The sequence below is a fragment of the Bos mutus genome, chromosome 13, assembly GCF_027580195.1.
Source record: "Bos mutus isolate GX-2022 chromosome 13, NWIPB_WYAK_1.1, whole genome shotgun sequence".
Classification (NCBI taxonomy): Eukaryota; Metazoa; Chordata; class Mammalia; order Artiodactyla; family Bovidae; genus Bos; species Bos mutus.
The window spans coordinates 68438803-68465645 of NC_091629.1; the positions used below are offsets into that span (position 1 = coordinate 68438803).

Sequence of the window (26843 nt, forward strand, 5' to 3'; positions counted from 1 at the left end):
TGTTCATTAGTTTTGGTCTCTTCATCTCAGTTTTTAACATATTCTCCATTCTCTTGAAAGTAGGGGACTCAGCTCAGAGCGTGGCATACAGCAGGCATCTGATACAGGCTTGTTGAGTAAGTTAGCTAAAGTGAGTGTTTCATGTAAATGCCTTTCTTGTGGGCTACTGTGGGTCTTACAACTTCCTGCCCTCATCACCTTTCCCTAAGCTTCGCACTGTGTTCGCAGGTTACAAGGCATGTTTCTGAGTTGTCACACAAGTGTATATAAATATGTATGTAAACAAATGTCTTTTTTGTTCAAACTATTATATTCAAATGAGTAGTGGGAGAGAACAAAGACCCTTCAATTCTACCTGAAGTTTCTGGATCATATCCTCAAATGATTTCATTATATATTGGACAAAATTCCTTTCTCAATTTGTGGGCCTGTTCACTTAGGAATTCTGGAGAGGAAATCAGTCAAGAAGAGATAAAGGAGTGATTTCCTACAATCACTGGGATAGGAATACATCTCACTGCAATTTATAGTGAATGAAATTCAGATCAGGACAAGGAAACAGGAGAGAAATAGAAAATATTCAACATGACAAATTCTCCTCTATTTCTAAAGCCACAGAGCACATGACTTGGCTGCAGTGCCCTCACTACCCTCCATCCACTGAGAGTGTGGTAACAGTCTTAGACTCTGAGTACCCACAGTTTTGGTGTCTTTCTCCTCTTCTTTCTCTTGTTCTGTGTGCTCCTCTGTCTGGGTCTCAGTCTCAGAATGATCCTTGGCTTTCTTTTCAAAATCAGAAATTCTAAAAAATTACAGAATATAGAAAAGTTACTTTTTCTTTGGCTTCCAGAGGAATAACAATTGCAGACGCATTAAAAAGAACATTGTCTAAAATTTGGATAAAGGATGAACGTTTTCAAAATCTCTTCATATGCACTGTATTAGCTGTGGTTTTGCTTTCAACCAGATACTGGCTGGAACCGATTTAAGGGATGAATGCACATGGAGGTATAAGATGGGTATACTTTATCTTGAACACTGAAAGACACTGCCTTTTCCACATCACTGTAATGCACAGAACTGTTTTTTTAATTTGTATTTTTATGCGTGTATGCACGTGTGCTACATGAGAGTGGGTGCCTCTTTATAAGGATTCAGCAGAGAGGGAATCCTTATACTTGTTATAAGAAGATCCATCTAAGTTTATGAGGTCCTAAAACAAATATAGCAACATTCTGATACTGAATCAAAGTCATATGAAAACCATCTCAATACAAATGGAATAAAAAGAAACCTGTGATTAAAGATGGTAGATTAAATGTATGCATGTAATTTTTCTCCCACCCTGAATGCCACTAAAATGACTTTGAAAGTATGGAAGAAGAACATTCAAAGGAACTGCACCTCCCTCCACCCCTGCCCAGCAAGAAACAGAAGATGAAAGTTGGTCAGATGTGTCAGAAAGCAGAAAAAGATAGCAAGAGTGAAGGGTGAGGAGGCAGAGGGAGGAAGAAAGAGATAAGGAAAGAGAGACAAATGGCAAAGAGGAACACCAAGTTAAGAAAATGAGAGGACTGGTTCAGGAGTCCAGTTCAAAGTAATAGTCATTGCTAGAATGAGAGAATAGAGAAAACTGAGGGTAATTAAGTCAAGATCATTTTTCAAGAACTGAAGAATGAATGAGGCCAAGAGTGTCCAGAACAAATGGATGAAAACAGGCCCCTCACCAAAGCACACGTGAGATGTCAGAAAACTTGGGATGGAGCAAAGAACCTTTGGGGGAGAGGACAAACAAAAGAAGTTTTATGCCAAAAGATCAAGAATCAAAATAGCAATGAATTTCTCAGCCTCAACACCAGGAGCCAGAAGACAATCAAGTACTAATGCTTTCAAAATTTGGTGGGAAAATTATATCCAATATATCAAGAGAATTCTGTATCTAGCAAAACTATCTGTTAAGTAAAAAGGTAGAAAGAGAGATTTTCACATATGCAGATTTCAGAAAATAGCCTCCCCATATATTCTTTCTTAGTAAGTTAGTGGAGATATTTAAAGATATTTAGTGAGTAAGATGGAGAAGGCAATGGCACCCCACTCCAGTACTCTTGCCTGGAAAATCCCATGGACGGAGGAGCCTGGTGGGCTGCAGTCCATGGGATCGCTAAAAAGTCGGACACGACTGAGTGACTTCATTTTCACTTTTCACTCTCATGCATTGGAGAAGGAAATGGCAAGCCACTCCAGTGTTCTTGCCTGGAGAATCCCACGGATGGGGGAGCCTGGTGGGCTGCCATCTATGGGGTTGCACAGAGTTGGACATGACTGAAGCAACTTAGCAGCAGCAGCAGCAGCAGCAGGATATGGGGTAAAGACCTACAATTCATAGCCATCATTCCTTTTCACCTTTGAAAAGAACTGACTATCAAATAAGTCATTGGAAAAACACTGATTTCTTTCAGATAACCCTCATTCTGAATAAATAACTTTTTTTCATATTTTAAGAACAGATTTTCTTATACTTTTTCAACTGCTTCAGTTAGAAAGCGCTATAGTTTTAAGATTAATGAAACATTTATAATGTCTGAGAGAATTATGTATGTATATTATATTTATGTATACTTTAGTATATGCTATATACAGTATACTGCTGCTGCTGCTGCTAAGTCGCTTCAGGTGTGTCAGACTCTGTGTGACCCCATAGACGGCAGCCTACCAGGTTCCCCCGTTCCTGGGATTCTCCAGGCAAGAACACTGAAGTGGCTTGCCATTTCCTTCTCCAATTCAGGAAAGTGGAAAGTGAAAGTGAAGTCACTCAGTTGTGTCGGACTCGTAGCGACACCATGGACTATTTATGACTAAATGTTGCAATCATTGGAACCCTAAAACTGTTTCATTATGCCCCCTTGTCTTATGTGGTTTAGCACTCTGCATTTCTAAGAAGTTCATTCACACATAGAAATTCACTGACTTCACAACTCTATAAGGTAAATAAATTTTATCTCAAAGTGTGTGTGAGTATGTCACATTCTATGAGGTCAGTATTTCTCTCATACCAGAACCAGACAAAGATATCACAAGAAAACTATAGACCAACACCCCTTAGGAATACACATGCAAAACTCTTTACTAAGAAGGCTAGCAATCCAAGCCAGCAATATAAAGCAGATCATATATCATGACCAAGTGTGATTTATCCAGGAATGAAAAGTTAGTTTAACATCAGAAAATCAATCAATATGATACATTAATAGAGGTTTAAAAAAACACACACAATCATCTTCATAGACTCAGCAGAAGCATTAACAAAATGTAAAACCTTTTCATGATAAACACTACAACCAGGAATAGAAAAGAGTGTTTCAACTTGACAAAAGCATCTATAAAAAACAAAGCTAATATCACCAATTTAGTGGTGAAAGACTGAAAGCATTCCCCCCAAGATCAGGAACAAGACAAGGATATCTACTATCTCTACTTTTATTTAACATTGTACTGGGCAATCACAGAAGCAAAAAACAAATAAATAAAAGGAATAGTGGTTGGTAAGGAAGAAGTAATACTATTTCTTTGCAAATGACATGGTCTTGTATAAAGAAAATACTAAGGAATTCACTAAAAAAAAATGATTAGTGCTAATAAGTGAATTCAGCAAGGTTGCAGGCTACAAGATCAATATACAAAAATCAGTTATATTTCTCTACACTAACAATGGGACAGTAAGGATACCAAACCAGTCAATCCTAAAGGAAATCAACCCTGAATATTCACTGGAAGGACTGATGCTGAGGCTTTAGTACTTTGGCCACCTGGTGTGCAGAGTTGATACTTTGGAAAAGACCCTGATGCTGGGAAAGTTTGAGGGCAAGAGGAAAAGGGGGTGACTGAAGATGAGATGGTTGGATGGCATCACTGACTCAATGGACATGAGTTTGTGCAAACTCAGGGAGATAGTGAAGGACAGAGGTACCTGGCATGCTGCAGTTCATGGGGTTACAAAGAGTCAGACATGACCTAGCAACTGAACACTAACAATGAAAAATCCAAAAATCAAATCAAGAAAATAATTTCATGTATTATAGCACCAAAAAGACTGGAATACATAGGAATTAATTTTGAATAAGAACTGTAAGACCTATATGCTGAAAACTATAACACATCATTGGAAGAAATTAAGGATGACCTAAGGAAATGGAAAGAAACCCATGTTCATGGATCAGAAGACTTCATATTGTTAAGATGGCAATGTTCCCCAAATTGATCTCCAGATTCAATGCAATCCCTAACAAAATCCCAGCTTAAAAATAACAAACTTATTCTAAGAGTTATATAAGAAAAACAAGGGACCCACCAAAACAATCTTTTTAAAAGAAGAACAAAATTGGCAGACCTACATTTCAGAATTTCAAATTTTACTACTAAACTAATTAAGACAGTGTAGTATCGCCATTAGGACAGACACTTAGATCAACTGAACAAAACTGAGCATTTAGGAATTAATCTTTACATTTGTTTATGGTCAACTGATTTACACCAGGGGTGTCAGTGAGAAAAAAATTATCTTTTCAACAAATGGTGTCAGGACAAATAGGTATCCACATACACAAGAATGAAGTTGGACCTTCACCTTACACCATGCACAAAAATGCACTCTCAACATAGAGACTTAAATGTAAGAGCTAAAACTATAATAAAACAATTAGGAGAAAACACAGGAGTGAATCTTTGTGGGTTAGGCGGTGGTTTCTTAGCTACAATGCCAAAAGCAGAAGTGACCCAAAAACCAAACAGATAAATTGGATTAGAGCAAAATAAAAAAGAATTTTGTGCTACAAATTATACCATCAAAGAAATGAAAAGATTATTCACAGCATGGGAGAGAGTATTTACAAATCATATACCTCACGTCATTCAATAATTAAAAGACAGTCTAAACTTTTTAATGGGCAAAGAAGAAGATGCACATATAGCCAACATGCATATCCATCACTGGGGAAACAGAATCAAAATCACAATGAGACACCACTTGACGTCCACAAGGATGGCCCTAATCAAGAAGTCAAACACCAAGTGTTGGTGTGGATGCTGGTGAGAATGGAAAATGGTGCAGCCACTGTGGAAAACAGCTGGGTTGTTTTTTAAAATATTAGACAGAGAGTAACCATGTGACCCAACAATTTAACTCCCAGGTACCCAGCAAATTAAAAAACTATGTCCACACATAAAACTGTGCATGAATGTAGAGAGCAAATATTATTCATAATAGGAAAAAAGTGGAAACAACCCAAATGTTCATCAAATGATGAACAGATAAACAAAATGTTGTCTAGTCACACCATGGAATATTATTCAGCAACAAAAAGGAATGAAGATTGACACATGCCACACCATGGATGAGCTTTGAAAACATTATGCTAAATAAAATAAGCCAGTCACAAAAGACCACATGTTGCATGATTTGATTTGTATGAGAGTCCAGAAAAGGTAAGTCTATGGAGACAGAAAAGTAGATTACCATGAGGAAAGAGGAATGAGTGCTAATAAGGGACTTATTTGGGGGAAAAATGTTCTAAAATTATAATGTGGTAAAGACTACATAACTCTGTGAATATTCTAAAAAAAAAAAATAAAACGTACACTTTAAATGGATGAATTTTATGGCATCTTAATTATATTTCAATAAAGCTTATTTAACTTATATGCAGAGTACATCTTGAGGAATGCTGGGCTGGAGGAAGCACAGCTAGAATCAAGATTGTCGGGAGAAATATCAATAACCTCAGATATGCAGATGACACCACCCTTATGGAAGAAAGTGAAGAGGAACTAAAGACCCTCTTGATGAAAGTGAAAGAGGAGAGTGAAAAAGTTGGCTTAAAACTCAACATTCAGAAAACTAAGATCATGGGATCCAGGCCCATCACTTCATGGCAAATATATGGGGAAACAGTGGAAACAGTGTCAGACTTTATTTTTTGGGGGGCTCCAAAATCACTGCAGATAGTGATAGCAGCCATGAAATTAAAAGACGCTTACTCCTTGGAAGGAAAGTTATGACCAACCTAGATAGCATATTGAAAAGCAGAGATATTACTTTGCCAACAAAGTTCCGCATAGTCAAGGCTATGGTTTTTCCAGTAGTCATGTATGAATGTGAGAGTTGGACTGTGAAGAAAGCTGAGCACCGAAGAATTGATGCTTTTGAACTGTGGTGTTGGAGAAGACCCTTGAGAGTCCCTTGGACTGCAAGGAGATCCAACCAGTCCATCCTAAAGGAGATCTGTTCTGGGTGTTCACTGGAAGAACTGATGTTGAAGCTGAAACTCCAATACTTTGGCCATCTGATGTGAAGAGCTGACTCATTTGAAAAGACCCTGATGCTGGGAGGGATTGGGGGCAGGAGGAGAAGGGGACGACAGAGGATGAGATGGTTGGATGGCATCACCGACTCAATAGACATGAGTTTGGATAAACTCTGGGAGTTGGGATGGACAGGGAGGCCTGGTGTGCTGCGGTTCAAGGGTTGCAAAGAGTCGGACACGATTGAGCGACTGAACTGAACTGAAAGCCATTAAAAAAGCAATGTATGCATTTTCCATGTTGCTTATTTCCTTCCTTATTACCTTTCTTTGGCTTCCTTGAGGGCAACTTCAAGTCTCTCCACCTTCTGGTTTCCTTCCCTTAGACAATGCAGGAGCTGGCTCACAGTTAATTCCTCAAACTCCACATAATTCCTGGTACCTTCTGCAGATTTGCTCCTGCATCAGGACAGCAGAAAGGTTAAAAGGTTTCAAGAGAATATGAAAATGTCGGAGTCTAAGGATATTACTGGAACTAGTTAAAAAGAACAGCTTTCCAGAACATTCTCCAGTTAATTCTCATTTACAGACCAAACACAGCTGGCCTGGTGACAACCAGCGTCTGGGTCCTCCACGCTGTCCGGGGAAGGAGTGAGGCTGATGAGTAGGCTGACCTTACTCCGCACATGCTCACTCCCTCCACGTGGTCACAGTGTCCACGGCACCAGACCCCAGGACCCACAGAGCCAGTGGAGCAGACGGAGCCCCGGTTTCGGAGCCCTGCTTTCCTAGAGGACTCATTTCCAAGAAGACCACAGTCACACATGTGCTGCCTGTGGTGACATGCAGACCACTGGTCTTCCTCCAGCTTGACAGAAAACACCATATTCTCAAGTCAGGAGAAGAAAAAGCATTTTTGTTTTTGGTTTCTAATAACTAGAGCACAGAAATGTAGGCCCTGTTGGTATGTCGAATATATTTCTTGACTTCAAACTCAGATTAAATCAAGAGGCAGTCAATGATGAAGAAAACCACGGCCATCACTGCAGTAACTAAACATTCTGGAAAGCTACACTGATGCTAATAGCAGCTATGCCTTCAGTAACCTACCCAAGTTCACACATCTAACAAAGAGCCAGGATTCAGGATTCAGTCCCAGTTCCCATCACCAAAGCTCAAACTCCAACCCCAGAGATCAATCTCTGACTCCTTAAAATACTTTCAAACAAGGTAAAGAAGCTGTTATTAAAACACAGCTGTGTGGTTTAAAAGAAGAAGTAGTATTCACACAGCTATACATGGAGAGGAAGTGGCTTAGAAATTTCAAACACAGCTTTCTTCCTTCCCACCACTTTCAGGAAAGTCTTCTGATATTAAAAAGGCAATACGGGGGGCAGGGATAGTTATTTCTAACTAAAAAAGGGAGTAACTTTCATTTCTGCCAACTGCCCTGTTTGGTGAAAGAAATCTAATCCTGATATGCTTATAAAAAAAACATTTTTATAAGTCTATTCATCAAATTATAGAAAAAAGATATTAAAAGTCTCTGAAGGAAGAGATGCTTAGGGAAATTTCAGGTAAATCTTCTTAAGCAGATTCATACAGTAGTAACCTGCTTACAGGGGATGAGCTAATAGTACATTCTAGGTCACAGCTACTTGTAAGAGACTCAGGTGCCCAGATCCCCTGTCATCGCCTCCTTAAGGTCCCCCTACAATTTAAGATAGCTGTCTACTAGGCACAAGTCTACTGAAGACTCCCCAGGTAAGATATCTTGGCACTTTCAAAAAAACAGCAATCACCCAGAGCAACAACAGTCATTGTGATGGAAGACTATCCTATATTAGTCACTTTGCCTTGTACTTGGGAATGAACAGGGAAGCGAAAAAGGAAACATTGCCCTTATCAGCGGGGCAGCCTGGTCCGGGGCAGACTGCACTCATAAACACATTAGGAAACATGGGTCTCTTAACTGAGGAAAAAGCTCATTTTCACTTCTCACCTGATGGAGAGTGGCGAGGGGTTAGTTAGCCTACCAAGGCACCAAACATAGTTTTTATTCTCTACCAGTGGGCTGCAACAATAAATATGAATAGCATTCAAACTGAACATTCTGGAAAGGCCCCAGTGTAAATCAGTAAGTGGCTTTTTCAGCCCACCATGTTTGGCCTCTCAAGGGTGAGCCCAAAGTGACAAGACTGCCCAGCGTGCCTGTCTGACAGCCCGACTCTGTCTTCACGTACGTGTCAACGGAATCAGTTCTTGTGGGCCCAGGACTTGTCTTGATTTCTTTTGCTGCCACAGCTGCTTCGCCCTCCTGTAAAAGCAGAAATGACAGAGGTTTAACATAGCATGCCGGTAAGACAAATTCTCCAGCAAAAGAGAAAAAAGGCGAAAGATCAAGAATTTGGATGACACATAACCCAAGGAATCTACCAAACACAGAAATGTGAGATGCTTCAGTTCAGCCACTCAAATGGAATGGTTTAAGTTTATCCTTCCCTCAACCTGCATGCCCAGTCAGGATTATAAATATCCAGACGAAGACGAGAAGGCCGGGCTCCTCTCATTCAGCACAGTCATCCTGACCCTGCATACAGGAAAGCTGATCTCCTCTCTCTCTCATTGGCAGTTCCCTTCTCTACAAGTTAAGGTCACACACAGCTAATGACAATTCCACATACTTTTCCCACACACTCCTTCAAAATGCAAAATGTGGGACTTCCCTGGTGGTCTAGTGGTTAAGAATCTACCTGCCAGTGCAGGACATGGGTTCAATCCCTGGTCCGGAAAAATTCCACATGTTGCAGAGCAACTGGGCACAAGTACCACAACCCCTGAGCTCATGCACCTACAGCTTATGATCCTCAACAAGAGAAGCCACGGCAATGAGAAGACTAGCTCCCACTCGCTGCAATTAGAGAAAACCCGTGCACAACCACAAAGACCCAGAGCAGCCAGAAATAAACGAATAAATCTTTAAAAATAAAAAAATAAAATGCAAAATGCTAGAACTTGCTGGAGCCACTTTGGAAAGAAGGCTGTCTTCTGTGGGCAAGGCTCACACAGCAAAAGGCTGGCTCCCATTTGAAATTCATCTGCTTTTGGGGCCACTTAGGGAGCAGTGGGGGCTAAGACCACTTCAACGATTTGCAAGACATTTCTAGTCCAGTGAGCTAGTGGAAAAATACAGGGGTGGTTTTAGATAATTCTGTATGCGCACACTGTTTCTAAGTCTTGGGCAGTGTTTTTCTGTTCATAGGAGCAAGGCAAGAAAAACATATTTACACTAGAAATAACTGTCACTCATCAGTGAGGGAGAACATTATGGTAACCATGCACCCCAAAGAAAGAAGCCTCATTTGGAAACTTCTGATACGCTCCTTGGACTTCCTGAATTTTATCAGCTATTTGCAGAAGGTGAAAGCTCTTTGATCAACGTTTTCATAATCTTTGCTCGTGTGCAGAATGAGTGCTCTGACACGGTACTTCCTGATTAGTATTTTCTCTTGACTTCAGCCCCTATTCATCTAAAATTTCTGAGAGGCATGGGTGGCAGGGTTATTAACAGCCATTTTTCACTTCTGTTCATCTTTAGTGCAGCAAATAAATGAGAAAGTAAAGAGAGTCATGCTCATATCCAGAGTCAGACATATCCAGTAGTTGAGCTTTTTGTAAGGTGCACTTCACCCCGCCTCACCCCCACTTGTCTACATGTAGGGTTTTCTCTTCTAGAGACACAGTTAAGCTCTCTTCCTGTATCAGACGTGTGCTCTGACGAAGCTGGACCAACTGTACAGTGAAGGACTGGACTTTCCTGTGCTTGTCTCCCTCAATCTGTATTCCATTTTTTTTTTCTAGTAGCAGAGAAGGAGGTTTCCCTTCTAGCAGGACTGCCCACACACCAGCTACCCGCTGACACATGCTTCCCATCAGAACAGGCCAGCCTGTGCTGCCACGCCCAGCTTGCTTCATTTGGGGCTGGACATAAAAGCCAGTCAGACAATGCTGGCTTCAGAATCTGTTCTCAGCGCTTCCCTAGCAGCTGCTGTTGGAGGGGAGGGAGAAGCCGGGTATTCCCTGGGGCTACGACCAGAGCACCTCTGCTCTTGCTTTTCTCCACTTCTTATTTTTAATATTCCTCATAAGACTTTGCCTGAAAAGAGGGTTCTATGATTAGTAAGTGGCGAGCCTTTTGATTTTACTGCATCTGATCATGATTCTGCTTACCTAAGTGAAATGCTGAACACAGCTTTGGAACCTGGGCTGAACAAGTTTATACCCTTTTTTTTTTTTTAATTTTAGGTCAGCTAAATTATTCAGGATGTACTGGGGAAAAAAAGGACTATCTCTTCAGTCATAAAAGGTAATCAGTATTTTCCATTTCAGCTGTGATAGCCACAAGTATGATGTTTTATATTTATGCTGACTACGCTGAAATTTCCCCACTGTTTGGCTTTCCCATGTTGAAAGGAAGCGGTGATATTTCTAGCAGTTGTCCAGGTGAGGTTTTGTAACTTGCTTAAGACAAAACCAAAACCAATACACTTACAGCCATCCTGATTTCAACAAAGGAGTCTTCAGAGGAGCCGCTTGAGTTCAGCTTGAGTTGCAATTCAGACACGATGCCCAGCAGATCTGCCTTTTCAGCTTGGAGGCGTGCCACCTGGGTCTTCAGCTGTTCCACTTCTTGTTCCACTTCTGCCTTGGGGACCTTGGGGTCCCCAATGATGTCCTGGAAACAATGTGGAGCAAAGTGAACGAATGAATCAAGCCAAGGACTCAGCCATCAGACTCACGTGCCTCTATACCTACTGGTAAGACAGCTGTGCTTTACAGTAGGGAATTCTAGTTTTTCCTCAGCAATATATTTTGACATACCATTTAAAATGGAAAAATTTACTTTGTTGTGTGCAAATAATAGGAAGTTAAAATAAACTCAAACAAGGAACGTTTCCTCAACATGCTGAAAGAAATCATCTGATTATCATGAAAATAACCAACGAGACTTTGGCAATGGTTGACTAGTAAACTGCAGCCCCAAATCCCAGAAAATAAAGATAAAGAACTGCCACAACTCAACCTCTTGCTTTTTTCCTTTTTCTCCTTCTACCCCCTCTCTCCTCATACTTGTCATTTCTCCTTAGAAGCCAAAGCATGAAGGGCACGACAGTACAGTGATAGCAAAACACAATGAAAGGTCCAGAATCCTCCCAGGCATGTAGGTTGGTTGTTACAATATTCTATGCTGGTGCTTTAAGGTTGCTAAAGGTAAATCTGTTGAGAAAGAAGAAAACTGAAAATTCAGAGGCTGGTACCAAGCGTGGAAAATTAATTTTGGCCTCTATAAACATTAATGGGCTTCCCTTGATAAACTAATAAACATTAATATTTTCCTAATATCGAGTACCTGTTGTGTTCATCCTGTTGCAATTACCACATATGACAAAGTCATAAAAGAAAGAGCCTGCTGACATGTGTTGTTTTTACTTGGGAGAAGGGAGAACAGACTCTAGTCTGCACTCTGCTAATCAGAGCATGTGTTGCCTTGAGCAGATTCCCTAAATGTCTTGGCTTCAGTTTTCTTGGATCAGAAAGACTTGGTACCATGTGGTCTCTGTGGTCTCATCCAGCTGTGACCTTCTTGGCCTCCTGATTTCTTCCCTCACGGTTCTTATGGACATGGCACCACCAGAAATATGTATACTTGAGATTACCAGAGGACTGCAACATTGAAAATTCACCCACCCACCACACACACACACACATACATACACACACACACACACAAACACCCTCTGACAGATTTCATAAGGAATGGTAAACAGGCCCAAAGGCTCATAGTAGAACCAAAAAATTATCAGAAAGGCATGTGTATAAACCATAAACCAGCTAGTCTGTGATGTGTTAAGAGAGTGAGGGCTAGGTAGTAATTGGCACATGGAAGTACCCCTCACACCAGTGGAATCGCGCTCTGCCTTCATCTGGACCATCCCCTTGCTAGGAAACTCTCACAGGCTTTAGGAAAAAGTAACTCATAAAACTGAAGAGTTAGGTCTGCAAGGAAAAGTTCAAAGCTTGTGCAATCTCTCCTGATAATGATTCAGACCACAGAAATATACATTTAAAGGCATAAAAATGAAAAAAAGGAAAAGTACTGCCTAGGCTGGAACCAGGAAGCAAGCAGGGAAGGGGAAGACCATGCCCTGTGAGAAACCTTCACATCCACCCTCTTGACCTTCCTGAGGACACTGAGTGGAATGGACTTCTAAAAACCATCTTTCCACAAAGGAAGGAAATAGAGTTTTAAACAAGTGTCTGAGGACCAGGGATATAAGGCGATGACTCTTGAGTCTCAGAAGTCAGGTTAATTTTCTTTTTTCCAATTGTGTGGATCTCTTCTTTATCCTTGGGCTTCCCTGGTGGCTCAGACAGTAAAGAATCTGCCTGCAATGCAGGAGACGCGTATTTGATTCCCATGAATCAATCAGGGATCAGGAAGATCCCCTGGAGAAGGGAATGGCAACCCACTCCAGTATTCTTGGGTGGAGAATTCCATGGAGCCTGGCCAGATAGAGGAGCTTACAGTGCATGGGGTTGCAAAGAGTCGGATACTGCTGAACGACTAACACTTAATTATCCTTGGGAAATTATGGATCTGCAAAACACCTTGTGAGGTGACACTTAAAATTTCTCTTCATTTCACTGTTAAGGCTCTGTCCATCATCTTCCTGGACGAAACTTCCAGGGTTAATGTTCTCTGGGATCTCAAGCCCAACTAAATTATTTCTGTCTTTCATCACTTTTTGAGCACTTAGCATTGATTAGCCTTCGGGAAACAACAATTTCCCTTTTTCTGTGCTTCTATTGTCTTGGAAATGTGCCCAGGCTGATATGTCATCTTATAATACAAAACAAGTCTAATGACCTTTGCCTGGCAATCTGTAGTTAACAGTCAAAAAGGATTCTTTAGACATATGTATACCTATTGTGGCTTCCCAGTTGGCACTAGTGATAAAGAACCTGGCTGTCAGTGCAGGAGATGTAAAAGATGTGGCTTCAATCCCTGGGGAAGATCCTCTGGAGAAGGAAATAGCAACCCACTCCAGTACTCTTGCCTACAGAATTCCATGGACAGAGGAGCCTGGCGAGCTACAGTCCACAGGGTCGCAAAGAGTCGGACAGGACTGAAGTGACTTCAGTTCAATTCAGTCGCTCAGTCGTGTCCGACTCGTTGCGACCCCATGGACTGCAGCACATCAGGCTTCCCTGTCCATCACCAACTCCTGGAGCTTGCTCAAACTCATGGCCATCGAGTCGGTGACTTACCACCGCACAAACCTATGGCTGATTCATACTGATGTATGCCAGAAACTAATACAATATTGTAAAGAAATTGTCCTTCAATTAAAAATAAATGGGAAAAAAAAAAAAGGATTCTTTAGGGATCACCATGATGTCTGTGAAAAGTGAAGTCAATCAGTCATTTCCGACTCTTTGCGACCGCATGGACTATAGCCTACCAGGCTTCTCTGTCCATGGGATTTTCCAGGCAAGAGTACCGGCTGCTGCTAAGTCACTTCAGTCATGTCCAACTCTGTGCGACCCCATAGACGGCAGCCCACCAGGCTCCCCCGTTCCTGAGATTCTCCAGGCAAGAACACTAGAGTGGGTTGCCATTTCCTTCTCCAATGCATGAAAGTGAAAAGTGAAAATGAAAGCACTCAGTGGTGTCCGACTCTTAGCGACCCCATGGACTGCAGCCTACCAGGCTCCGCTGTCCATGGGATTTTACAGGCAAGAGTACTGGAGTGGTTGCCATTGCCTTCTCCAGGGGATTTTCCCGACCCAGGGATGGAACCCCGGTCTCCTGCATTGCAGGCAGATGCTTTACCCTCTGAGCCACCGGGTCTGTAATACAGTGAAATCAAGACAGAATCAGTCATATCTCAGCCTCACCCTGAGGACTGAAGGGCAGATCTCAGTGGAAACTCCCTGCTCCCTTCCCTGTGCCTCACAGAACACAGGGGCAACCCTAATGGCTTGAGGGGGTAGGGGAGGGGTGTCTGCAGAAGCAGCAGCAAAGACAGGTCAGCGTGAGTGAGTGAGTAAGTGAGAGGTCTTGAGAGCCTCAGTAAATCAGGAAGATGAGAGGCTAAATTACAAATAAACACCTCAAGTGGTCCATGAAACAAAAATTGAAAGAGAGGTGGGAGGGGCAAGTGGGGGCCTGGGAGGCACAGCTTGCGGAGAAAAAAACTGATGACCAAGGGTTTTGAAGAATCCTCAGTGTCTCTTTGTCCCAAGGACTCATTTCTGAGTCCTGCCTATAGTTTGCTTCAGCGGATCTTCTACACTGAAAGAAGCTGTCCAGAGCTCCAGCTTCCGATCTCAACTTCTTCCAATATCGGGACCTTTCTGGAAAACCTACAGGACTTTTCATTCACATCTTTGATACCCGTTCTCAAGGGTATCAAAGCACATTTCTCAGGTTCTTTGAGTTAGTGGAAACGTGGCAACCTTACAGCCTCATATCACACAATAATATTTGTCAAACCATTTTTCAAAAGTAAATGTAAAACACAAAGTAAGGAATCTATTGTAGATGGAGAGAAAGGACAAGGTCAGTAAGTGAAAATTCTGAGTGACAGATTTTAAAAATGTAATTCTATATCAAGGACTAAAGACCAACATTTGAATGGTTCCAGGCAGAGGTCTTTCTGTACTATGTATAACGAATACAAAATATTGATTTATAACCATAACACTCTTTTGACTATAATCAATAAAGTCAAAGTTTGACCCATTTCTTTTCTTCACCAGAGATTACACACGACCCTTAAAATTGCAACCAATCTTCTCATCACTCTTCTTTCAAGATAATGCAAGCATCTAGCCGGAACTGTGAGTTTTGATCTCGAAGTCTAGACAGGTAAGATCCCACTGCAAATATGAACATGATAAAATTACAACTGATCAATCCACTCACCTCGAATGCCCTTTCAGTTTTCCCTGTTAGCGTTCCGAGTTCTTGCTTCAGTTTTTCATTTTCAAGGCTCAGTGCCGTTAAACGCTCTTTGGCTTCTTTGCTCTGAGTCTCAAAATAAAGGCGTTCTTCCTTCTGCTTCTCTGTCCAAGCTGAAAGCTCCTCAAATCGCCCTTTCATAGCTTGATTATTTAGCTTCATGGCTTCTGCATGGGGTTTAGAGGGAGAGTGTTAAAACACCAAGGGACGGAACTTGGGGTCATGAAGAGAACCTCCCCATAGGTCACCTCACCACATAGCTGTGAACCTCAAAATGCCAGGGTTGGCCTGGGCTCCAGGGTCAGCTGGAAAGACTACATAGCAAAAAAAAATGAGTAGTTTCTGCTTTCAAACAGGACTAGGAGGTCTAATGTCACCGACTGCCCTCAAGAGTCTCAAGAATATAAAACTGATTTTATTGATTTATTTTAACAAAATGCCTATTAATAACTAGCTAGACTGAGGTCCATACTCCTGGATTCCAACACTGGTTCTGCCAAAAGCCATGGCTGGAGATATTAGAATCCTTTCTCTTAAGGTAATATTTAGGACTAATTCTGTAATAATAGCAGCCTTTTTATTTTTCCTTTTAAATTTAGGGCTAAATGTCATTCTGCCATTTCCCAGAAATACATAATTTTATTCTTACCTGTATCCAAAAGTAAACAATAGGAATAGCTTTAGCCTTGCTGTTGTTTAGTCACTAAGTCACGTCCAACTCTTTTGCTACTCAAAGGACTATAGCCTGCCAGGCTTCTCTATCCATGGGATTCTCCAGGCAAGAATACTGGAGTGGGTTGCCATTCCCTTCTCCAGGGGATCGTCCTGACCCAGGGATCAAACCCACGTCTCCTGCATTGGCAGGCGGATTCTTTACCACTGAGCCACCTGGGAAGCAGTTTTAGTCTTACTGAGAGCTAGTCCTGAGAAACGCTGGACTGGAAGAAATACAAGCTGGAATCAAGACTGCCGAAAGAAATATCAATAACCTCAGATATGCAGATGACACCACCCTTATGGCAGAAAGTGAAGAGGAACTAAAGAGCCTCTTGATGAAAGTGAAAGTGGAGAGTGAAAAAGTTGGCTTAAAGCTCAACATTCAGAAAACGAACATCATGGCATCCGGTCCCATCACTTCATGGGAAATAGATGGGGAAACAGTGTCAGACTTTATTTGTTTGGGCTCCAAAATCACTGCAGATGGCGACTGCAGCCATGAAATTAAAAGACGCTTACTCCTTGGAAGGAAAGTTATGACCAACCTAGATAGCATATTCAAAAGCAGAGACATTACTTTGCCAACAAAGGTCCGGCTAGTCAAGGCTATGGTTTTTCCTGTGGTCATGTATGGATGTGAGAGTTGGACTGTGAAGAAGGCTGAGTGCCGAAGAATTGATGCTCTTGAACTGCGGTGTTGGAAAAGACTCTTGAGAGTCCCTTGGACTGCAAGGAGATCCAACCAGTCCATTCTGAAGGAGATCAGCCCTGGGATTTCTTTGGAAGGAATGATGCTAAAGCTGAAACTCCAGTACTTTGGCCACCTCATGTGAAGAGTTGACTCATTGGAAGGGACTCTGATGCTGGGAGGGATTGGGGGCAGGAGGAGAAGGGGATGACAGAGGATGAGATGGCTGGATGGCATCACTGACTTGATGGACATGAGTCTCAGTGAACTCCGGGAGCTGGTGATGAACAGGAAGGCCGGGCATGCTGTGATTCATGGGGTCGCAAAGAGCTGGACACGACTGAGCGACTGAACTGAACTGAACTGAACTGAAGAGCTAGTCCTGTGCTCTATCTCTCCCCAGGGAACCAGGTGCAGAGAAAGGGATTCACGTACAAGCTATTACCAAAGGACTGTGTTCCCAAAGGCCGCGGGTGAATGGAGAAACATGGGGTTAGGTTTCGCTTACCTTTCAGCTGATGGTTCTCGATTAGAAGCTCTCTCATCTGCTGCAGCAGCTCATGTGGGGTGAACGTGTCCAGGTTTGGGTGAGCCAGATTGGGGGGTCCATTTCCTGTGGTTTCACTGGGGCTGTCCCCCTTCTCAGTCAGGCAGCTAAGTGGTTGGTGGGACATGGTAGCAGTTCCTATAGAAAAATCACAAACTGAAAATATAACCATCTCCCTCTGCATTGGGTCCCCAGGAGTCCACAAACCCATGTGCAAGTCCTAAGAAGTATTCTAGAAGGGGCTGACTTTCTTTCCCATTACATTTTGAGCAAGCTTGATTCTTCCATTCAAACAAGAAAGATACATCCTTGCTTCAGTCTGTATGTACATGTCTGTGCATAAGAATATATAAAGGAGTACAGTGAGGAGGTGGATGATGGAGGAGGAAGAGATGGGAATAATATCAAGATGGTAAGAAATCCTAATATGAAGTGTTCAAGAGGGTTTCTGTGTATGTATTTGTAGATGTGGGCAAAGTATTATGAAGTTGATTTTTTCCCAGAAAAATGTTTTAAGCTCAAATCTCCATATTTTGGGTGAACTATGGTATATGAATTATATCTCAATAATTAACTGTTACAGAATCTCCATATTTTATTTCTCATATTTTTGGCTAAGAGGAAGGGGAGAACTAACATATTTCAGATAATTACTATGTGCTCAATCATCACACCAGAGTGTCAAGGTCTAATCCTCACTAAAACTCAACTAGATGGGTATTTCCTGGGTGACAGAGCTGAATTCATGGAGCTCATCCAAGGTCACTTAATGAAAGGCACAATCGAGCATTAAGGATGATTCTAAAAGCCAGCCCTGTCATACAATGAAGGTACCACTGAATATCTAGGCTTTCATAGTTTACTTTTGCAAATCACGCTAAAAAGACTAAGAAAATCTTGCTTAGTTGTTGCATATTCTGAGACTATTTTAAGCATATAATTTGTAAAGGGGTCACTGTGGCCACAAATAAAATGCAGGGTTGGTTGCTCAGCCGTGTCTGACTCTCTGCGACCCCAGGGACAGTAGCCTGCCAGGCTCCTCTGTCCATGTGATTCTCCAGGCAAGACTACTGGAGTGTGTATGCCCTTCCCATAAATAAGATAGATGGGTATATCCCAACTGTATTTCTGTATGGCCTACCACACCTCAGCAAGCACAGAAATCAAAGACTGTGGGCAAATGTTTTCATTTCCACATTTCACAAAGATGATGATTCGTCTTTTCATGAGGCACTGCAGGGTCACTGGAAGCTGAGGGGAGAGAAGTGCTCTCTTATCTAGCACTGTATCATAACCTCTGGGTGTGTGCTCTAGATGAGCGTGTGAGGCTGCCCCATTCAACTTACCCAAAGTTCAGATTCTACCTCATCCATCCATCCTGCACTACCAGCAATCTTAAACAAATAACTAAGGCTTCCAGAAGCCTTTTTCTTCCTACTTCTTAGCAATGAATTGCTTACAAACAGGTTACTTACTACTAACTTACATTGTCACTGTGTCCCAAGAACCACATCCTTGTAAATAGCTCCCACACGTGCCAAAGGAACCTGGCACTGCTGGCAGGAGGGCCAAGTACAAACGACTGTTTCTCTAAGAAACTACCAGGGACACTTTGGTTATGGTTTTTGTTAAGTTCCTCAATGTGTGAGGGGAGAAGCTGGGGAAAGTACCAGCTATTAGTGCTCGTACGTGAATGCAACGAACCCTCGGAGGGCAGAGCACTGCTTCTTCCCCACTCTGGCAGGAGGCAATTCCTGGGCTCTCTGGAGCCCTCCCAGAACTGAGAGCCTACTGATCTGCTCTCGGTCTAAAGGCACCTATAGGATTAGAGACAGTGCAAGATACCTGTAGGATTAGAGACGGTGCCACTGCTGAGGGGAGAGCGGGCCCTGGCACTGACGGCCTGCTGACTTCTCTAGAGCAGCCAGCACAGGAAAGGCATCCTTGGAATTCTTTAATGAGGATGGCGATTCTATGAAGTGTTAAACATGGATAAAGCATTCTAAGTCTTTTGAAAGCAGCTGTGTTTTACATATCCTGATTATTAAGAAAGAGGTACACTGCCGAAGTGTGCTGTTTCTTGGCATGAGGTGACCAGAAGAGACTACTTTTGTTTTCCCCAATAAAATTATTTGGGTTATTTTGCATAAAATAATTTGGATGATAATAATTTGGAAAAAGCCAGTTTCTGGCTTTCCATAAAACTCACTTTTTCACAGAACTATGCTGGAGCTGAAATTTCATAAAAATGGGTTTTTACTAAATAAAAAGTGCTCCTATCTATTTTGCAGAGAATTCTAAATACCTGACAAAGGCAAAATCCTTGTAACATGTTTTATTCACTTGTCAATATTTATTTCCTCAAATTTTCAAGGATTAGACTATACTTTTCAAAAGTAAAAGGAAACATTTAACAGATTAAAAAAAAGTATCTAAAGCAGAGGGAAAGATGAGGGGAGGGGATGCATGAACAGAAGGGAGGAGAGAGGAGGGAAGGGAAGGGGAAGAAGTACGGTTCCTTTAGATACTTTTCATCCTTGACTTTTTGTTATATCTCCACCAAGACTTGAGATACAACCATAACAATTAAAACCAGTTCTGCTTACCAACTTTCTGGTTGCCCAGGTTTTAATAGAGCATGAGGAAAAAAAACAAAACAAAAAACAGAGTTATAATAAGGGAGACAATACAAAAATAAACTGGAAGACACTAACCAGATGTGTGACCTTGAGAAGACCTCCTGTGATGGTTTACTGACTTGTCTAGCAAATGATGATCATTATGGTTGCTTTTGGCTCAAAAGAGCTGTAAAAAGTATTTTTAAGGTTCTATCAAGATCATGGTCTAGTTCCCACTGTTCTACACATATATCCCAGTACCCTCATGGTCATGCTACCCTCTCTCACTAATACAAATGCCTGTCCCAATTATAGTGAATTCTTTGTTATGCAGCATTGCTAGAAAAAAATTATTTGGTTATTTAAACATCATAGCAATAAGAAGTTAGCATAAATGCCAAACATAAGCATATAAATACTGTAACCAAACTTTTGCTAAAAGCAATTTAATTGATTTTTGGTGACTCAAAGTGCATTTTATGATTTTAAATATTTGAGGGGCCATCATTAGAAGCTGTCACAATACAGTGTATATGTGTGATGTCTACTTGTAGAATGCCAGGTAGAGAAAGCTGAATTCTCTAAATGTTTAGCATCCCCTTGAACTATTTTCAATTGAGAAAATGCAGATAGGATTAAATCCTTAAATCCTTACACACAAACATCCTTAAAGGTAATGGAAACTGGACCTAAGCCATTTACTGCAAGGTTCTGCCTGCTTAGTAACTGAATTTCTCATAAAAACCCAACCAATCTGAATCAGAAATGCATCATTTCTAGGCAGAAGGGTGAATTAATAATTAAGCATGGATATGTCAAGATTTCACCAATGAGGAAGAATGGGAACCACCTGGAAGGTGGAAATCAAAAGCAAAATCTCTAGATTTTATTGCCAGATTCGCTATTTGAATTCCTGATTATAATAATCCTTCTTAATTCCAGAGGTCAAGTAATTATAGCAGTGACTTGGCTTTGTAGGCATGAGCTTGAATTGCATTCCTGAGTCAGTCTTAAAAATGACCCTGCCCAACTTCTTATTTGATGCAAGAATGTCCTGCTGGTTTCCATGGCAGATGGGCATATAGACCAGGCTTGAATGACTTCAACGACAGAAGAAATAGGCACATGACCTTAGCAGGCAACTGCCCATTCTATTCCAGGATGGCTGGTGACTGCCAGAGTCATTTTGTATCCAACAAAAATCTGCCTTATACTGACTTCCACCCACTGGACTTTGGACTAGCAAGAATAATACAGAATAAACCCATGCCCTTACCCTGGTGTGGCTGATTCTCTGAATTTGCTAAGTACTCCCAGGTTTACCCCTCACACGCAAAAATTAGTTTTAAACAGTGAAAACCTATTTCCTGACCGTAGAGAATAGTTGGCTATTGGCAGATTCTGGCTTGGCTTTTCAAGGGGATTGAGTAACATTCTAAGATTGCACCAACAAAATTCTTCACAATCCTGGAAAAAGAACTCAAAGTACACATCCTATTACGGGGCAAAAGAGGCCTTACCTTTTATGCCAGAAATGGCAGTCTGACTTTTGGACATACAGAAAATGGAAAAAGACTTAGCCTCATCTACCAGGGCAGGAGCTACACTTGATGACTCCTATTTCCTCTTCCCGCGAATCTAAAGGGTCACCCAGTCCTGTCACTCCCACTTCCTCTCAATCTCCACCAGCTTAGGTCAGGTTCTCTTGTCTTATCTGGCCTACAGCAATGTTGTCTTCCATAGAGGAAAGGGCTTTTGTCTATTCTGTTCATTGCACTGTCTCTAGCACCCAGAACATTCCTAGAAACATATGGGGGTTCAACAAATAGATGCTGATCAATTTACATAGCTTCCTCCATTGTCTGACTCATCTCTTTCCATTGCAGCCCCAGTACCTCCATGGTTTCTTCCCCAGCATAAGAGCATCCTCCTACTTTTACCCTTCCCATATAGACAGAGCTCCAGCTCCCGAGCAAAACAAACACGGCTTTTCAGAGTCTGGCCCCCACTTACCCACCAGTACCATCTCCTGTCACCAACACCACTCATGCCTGGGGCACATTAAAGAGTTCACAGTTTCTGGCCTTCTTTTGCTTTTCTATCCTTCCTCGAGATGCCTAGACTTGCTATTACCCTGGCAAACGTCTACTGGACAGTTTAACGTCCAGCTCAAATAGCTGTCTTATGTAAAAAGACCTACACTTTCCTCTGAGTACCCAGTAGTGCTTTATGTATTTCAGTCGCTTGGTTCTTTTATGCAAAGTACTATATTATCCCATGCCAGTCAACTTTCCCATCAAACCTAAGTCAAGGTGTTTATTGTTCCTAGAGACTGACACACCGAGAGCAGGCTCTCAGTAAACATTTGTTGAAATCAAATGAAACTATCAAGTTATGAGGTAAAAGCCTTACACTAGTAAAACACTTTCTGCTCAGTAGGCAACAAATCCAATATAACTAGTATTACGAGTTTTTCCTACAGTTTTTCAATGGCACTCATTTCCAGATTCTTGAACTAAACTTATTTTGAAAATTACTATTTTAAAAACATCACTACAAAGGTATCTGGGCGTCATTTCATAACACATATTTCATCACTCAACCCATATATACATATGTCAAAATGAAAAAGAAAACTTAATTTTTTTTCTGAAACAGATTTTATTTTCAAAACACAGTTTAATTTCCCTCTTTTCCTTTGAATTTACTATTCCATAAATTCCAAAGAACATACCAAACACTCCAAGTCTTTATAAAATTCAGAAAGAGTGAGGCTGGGAGAAGAGAAGACACCTGTGCCTCTACCTAAGGTGGGGGATCGCATGGGAAGGTAAAACAATGACCAGTTCCTTTCAAAAATACAGTCTGATTTTGTTTTGTTTTGTTTTGTTTTTTTTGGTGTTTAGTCAGAGTCCACAGCATAATATGCAACTTGTGGTCAATTACCAAAAAAGAAAAAAAAAAATACTACACCTGGCCAGTCCCTTCCAAACTGGGCCTATCTTGGAGTTGGGGGAGGTGGCCAGGGCCCCCTTGCTCTTCTCTCCTTCAGTCAAGGAGCAAGCATGAAAGGTTCTTCTGTTAATAATTGTTTAGGATTTCCCAGGCAAGGATACTGGAGTGGGTTACCATTTCCTTCCCCAGAAACCTGCATCTCCTGCATTGCAGGAGATTCTTTACCACGGAGCCACCACGGAAACCCATTGCTAATAGTGACGCTTGCTTAACCAGATCGATCCTAGGCTTTTGATGTTCAAAGTTTCGGTTTCCCACTTCAACCTTACGCAGTTCTGTGGCACATAATTTCCAACAACAGTTTTCCTGGAGGAGGAAGGAGCCTAGCTGGAACCTGAGTTACATTTTCTCTTAGTGATGCTTACTGCCTACTGCTTACACAACAGAAACAACCCCTCTGAGGTTCTCGCCTCAGCAAATATTCATATTCTCTACGTACGTATCTATACCTACACAAACACACACACAAGCCCCCCCAGACACAACGGTTTATGAAGATTCCTTTCAGCTGTTCAGTAATCCCATCACCTTAGAGAGCGGCCACTGGCTCTTCAGTGTACTGGGTCTTCTCGTGGAGCTAGTTTTTACGTCTCTCGAAGGTGTGTCCTTAACCCCTTCTCTTATAATGAAGAACCGGCTGTATAATCATCCCCAATCTGCGGAAGCGTGTCACCCTTAAACCACCTTCATGACCTACAGAGGAAGTCACCTGCGGCCAGCCTGGTGGGTAAAAAAGGGGGAAGGGCACTTTGGGATGGACGCCCCTGCTGCCCTTTGGCACCAGGTCAAGATCGCCAGGGCCTGGAAACCCTCCTAGCAAGCGCCGCCGTCCCACTGGAGGAGACGCCCCACCCCTCGCCACCCATGTCCCTACCGGCTCCGGGTCGCAGGGTAGGGGGCTTCGGAACAGCTTCCAGGGCGGAAAGGGAGACCCTGCCCGCCCCCCGCCCTAGCTCACCGGCGCCCGGGCTCCGGCCTCCCTCGGGTCACTGCTTCCTCGGCATGATGCCCGCTGGGAGAGGGCTCCGGACCCAGAGGCAGACGCCAAGCAGGAGACCCGCCGGGGCAGCGGCGGGGGTTGGGGAGCTTTAGGTTGATTTGCGGCCTCGCGACCCCGCCCAGCGCTGCTCAGCTGACCGCCGCGCCAGCCTACTCATCTCCACCCGGGAATTTCCCAGGCCCCGCCCATCAGGCCCTGCCCCTCAGGCCCCGCCCTTCGGTAGGCCAACCCCGTAGGCCCCGCCCCAGCGCTCCGCCCCTCCTTTTTCCTCCACCAGCCGGTGGTCAAGGCCCCGAGCCGGGTTAATGCGGACTGCGCCAAGGTGTTAGTGTGACGGCCGTGAAGGACGGGGTTAATTAAAGCAAACTGTTAAGTAAATGAAGTGTGAGCAATCGGTCGTCGTCGAAGAAAGTCCTTTTAGAAGTCGAGCCACAGGGGGTCGCTGCATCCCACAGAAAGAGGGAGATGAACCCTCAGTCTCTTGTTAAAGGGCTTACATTTAGATACAGTTAATTGAGCACGCACTGCTTTCCACCCGGTTTTGCCCTTGAAACAGACTTTTAATTAAAAACACAGAGCCAGCAGGATTTTTCTGAGGCTTTTGTTGCCGGGGAACAGGCCAACCGTTGACACACAGAGGCTTCAAATGCTCCAGACAGGTGGGATTCCTGGATTAACCTGGATTGTATCTGAAAAGCAGTGGTACTGATTTACTGAACTAGAGGAGGGTGGATGCCTCTGGACACGACAGAGTGAAATGGGAGGAAACAAGACACAGAAAGAGGGAGAGCCGCCCTGGTTTGCAAACTAAACACTGCAAGAAGGGATTAGCAAGGGCGCAGACACAGGCGTCTGATCCCAAGGTCAGGGTCTGGGCCAAGCCAGTGCGGCCGGTTCTCCCGGTAATAGGCCCCCGGTGTAAGATAAGAAAACAAAAATTAAGGGAGAGAGGGCCTAGGGGCAGGTTTGTGCCGAAGACCAAGAAGGACATCACAAGAGAGAACTTAATTTATGAATGAAGTGGCTGACGCCGCTTAAATCAGCGGGATACCAAGCACATTGATGCACATCGAAGCTGCTCTCTGGTTAGAAACGAAAAAAAAAAAAACCCAGACAAAAAAACCCCTACACACAACCCTAATCCAAATAGAAAAAAGGGAAACGCGCCCTCTCCTGGTATCCTGAAGGATTCAACTCCTCTATTTAGAGATTCAACTCCTCTATTTAGACGGCCTGCTCCAGGCCAGCTCTTCTTACCCGGCCCTTAACACCATCCTGAGATTTAACCTCCTGCTCAAGGTAGAAAGAAAGTAAAGTCGCTCCGTCGTGTCAGACTCTTTGAGACCATGTGGACTGTAGCCTACCAGGCCCCTCCGTACATGGGATTCTCCAGGCAAGAATACTAGAGTGGGTTGCCATTCCCGTCTCCAGGGGATCTTTCTGACCCAGGGATTGAACCCAGGTCTCCCACATTGCAGGCAGATGCTTTACCCTCTGAGCTACCAGAGAAGCCCACTCAAGGTAGAGAGGACAAGCAAATCAGGGCCTGCCCCACACCCAGTTCCAGACAGTCCCTCCTGGGCTTGTTAGGGGCAAGTCAACTCTGCTGCCTTACTTCCATTATTTTAAATAGAATCCATCTGCAACGCAGGAATCCCAGGTTTGATCCCTGGGTGGGGAAGATCCCTTGGAGAAGGAAATGGCAACCCACTCCAGTATTCTTGCCAGGAAAATCCATGGACAAAAGGAGCCTGGTGGGCTACTGTCCATGGGCTCCCAAAAAGTCCACACAACTTGGCAACTAAACCACCAAGGAGAGAGAAAATGAGTATCAGAGAATCTAATACTCATTAGAGGGGCAGGGAGGAGATGGGATGGGTGGGGAATGGCTGGTGGGGGTCGGTGTTATACACAAGACTGTCCCTAGTTGTGGAGTGCGAAGGTTGGGAGTGGATGAGTTTCTGGTAGGAAAACTGATCAGAACCACTTGTTTCAGAAACACTGAGCATTCCCACCACATCATAGTTGTGTGACCCTGGACAAGCTACCTAATCTTGCTGTGCTTCATTCTCTTTATCTGTAAAATGGGGCCTCTAACACAGATCCTAAATTCCAAAGATCTCAGAATTCAATGCCTTCCCCAGTTCTTTTGGTGGCAAAACTGACCCAAACTAATGTAAAGTTACTGTCTATATTTGCACCACTTGATATGATTGTTTCATTGAAGGCACCTTATTTAGTTTGTATGAGATCTGTTTTGGAGCCTCTTGGGGAAATTATGTTTTGTAAATTACATGCACCTTATTACCTTGTAAAGTCCAAAAAATTCTGGGTTCAGGAACAGCTTGTGCCAAGGGCTTTAAATAAAGGATTTGGATACACAGAGCTTACTGCCTAATGTCACTGTGAGGATTAAGAGATAATACATGTAAAACACTAAGAACCATGCCTGATGCACAATGTGAGTTGCTATTCTTACTGCTGGGGTTAGAACCAACTCTGTTTCTTAGCCTAAGTAGTTCAGAGGGGTGCCTCCTTCCTCTCTCATGCTTCTGTAAGTAGATAGAATCTAAGTGCAGCTAAGAAAACTGAAATTATGATATGCTTTCCGCTGTTCACTGATGTGGTTTTGTGGTAGGTGAATGCAAAGCAGTGTGGTAGACTATTTAGCGAGATACTCATCTGTTTCATGCTTTCGGTGCCCCTCCTTTTTTTTTTTTTTGAGAAGGCAGCTAATCACTTTGTTTTTCCTGTCATAGGAGTGTTTGCAAGATCAACCTTTCTCTTGTCTTTAGAGAAAGCCCAACCCCAGTAAATACATCATCTACCCCAGGTGTCCTGGAGGTAGAGTGCAGAGAACCCAGGTGGGGGGGGGGGGGCTTTCATGGCAGTTGAGAGGAAGAGTGAGTCCCCCAGAGTGGGAGTTGGGTGGAGGCT

At 42.8% G+C, this 26843-nt stretch overlaps 1 protein-coding gene across 5 annotated transcripts in view; it reads right to left on the reverse strand.

Annotated features, from left to right (window-relative positions):
* The window catches only part of OPTN (optineurin), a 39041-nt gene extending 15004 nt beyond the window's left edge, over positions 1 to 24037 (reverse strand). The window contains exons 1-8 of one of the 5 annotated variants that reach the window (XM_070381943.1): positions 23865 to 24036; positions 23435 to 23626; positions 17235 to 17411; positions 15286 to 15488; positions 10849 to 11031; positions 8540 to 8613; positions 6621 to 6755; positions 700 to 802 (exon numbers count right to left, since the gene is read on the reverse strand). In XM_070381943.1, coding sequence (XP_070238044.1) covers positions 700 to 802; positions 6621 to 6755; positions 8540 to 8613; positions 10849 to 11031; positions 15286 to 15488; positions 17235 to 17400 — 864 coding nt within the window. In that variant the 5' untranslated portion in view covers positions 17401 to 17411; positions 23435 to 23626; positions 23865 to 24036. Of the gene's footprint in view, positions 1 to 699; positions 803 to 6620; positions 6756 to 8539; positions 8614 to 10848; positions 11032 to 15285; positions 15489 to 17234; positions 17412 to 19987; positions 20012 to 23434; positions 23627 to 23780 lie in introns of those variants that run through there. The other 4 variants (XM_005905834.3, XM_070381944.1, XM_005905833.3 and 1 more) reach the window with 4 other exon arrangements.
* Between the last annotated feature and the right edge of the window lie 2806 nt (positions 24038 to 26843).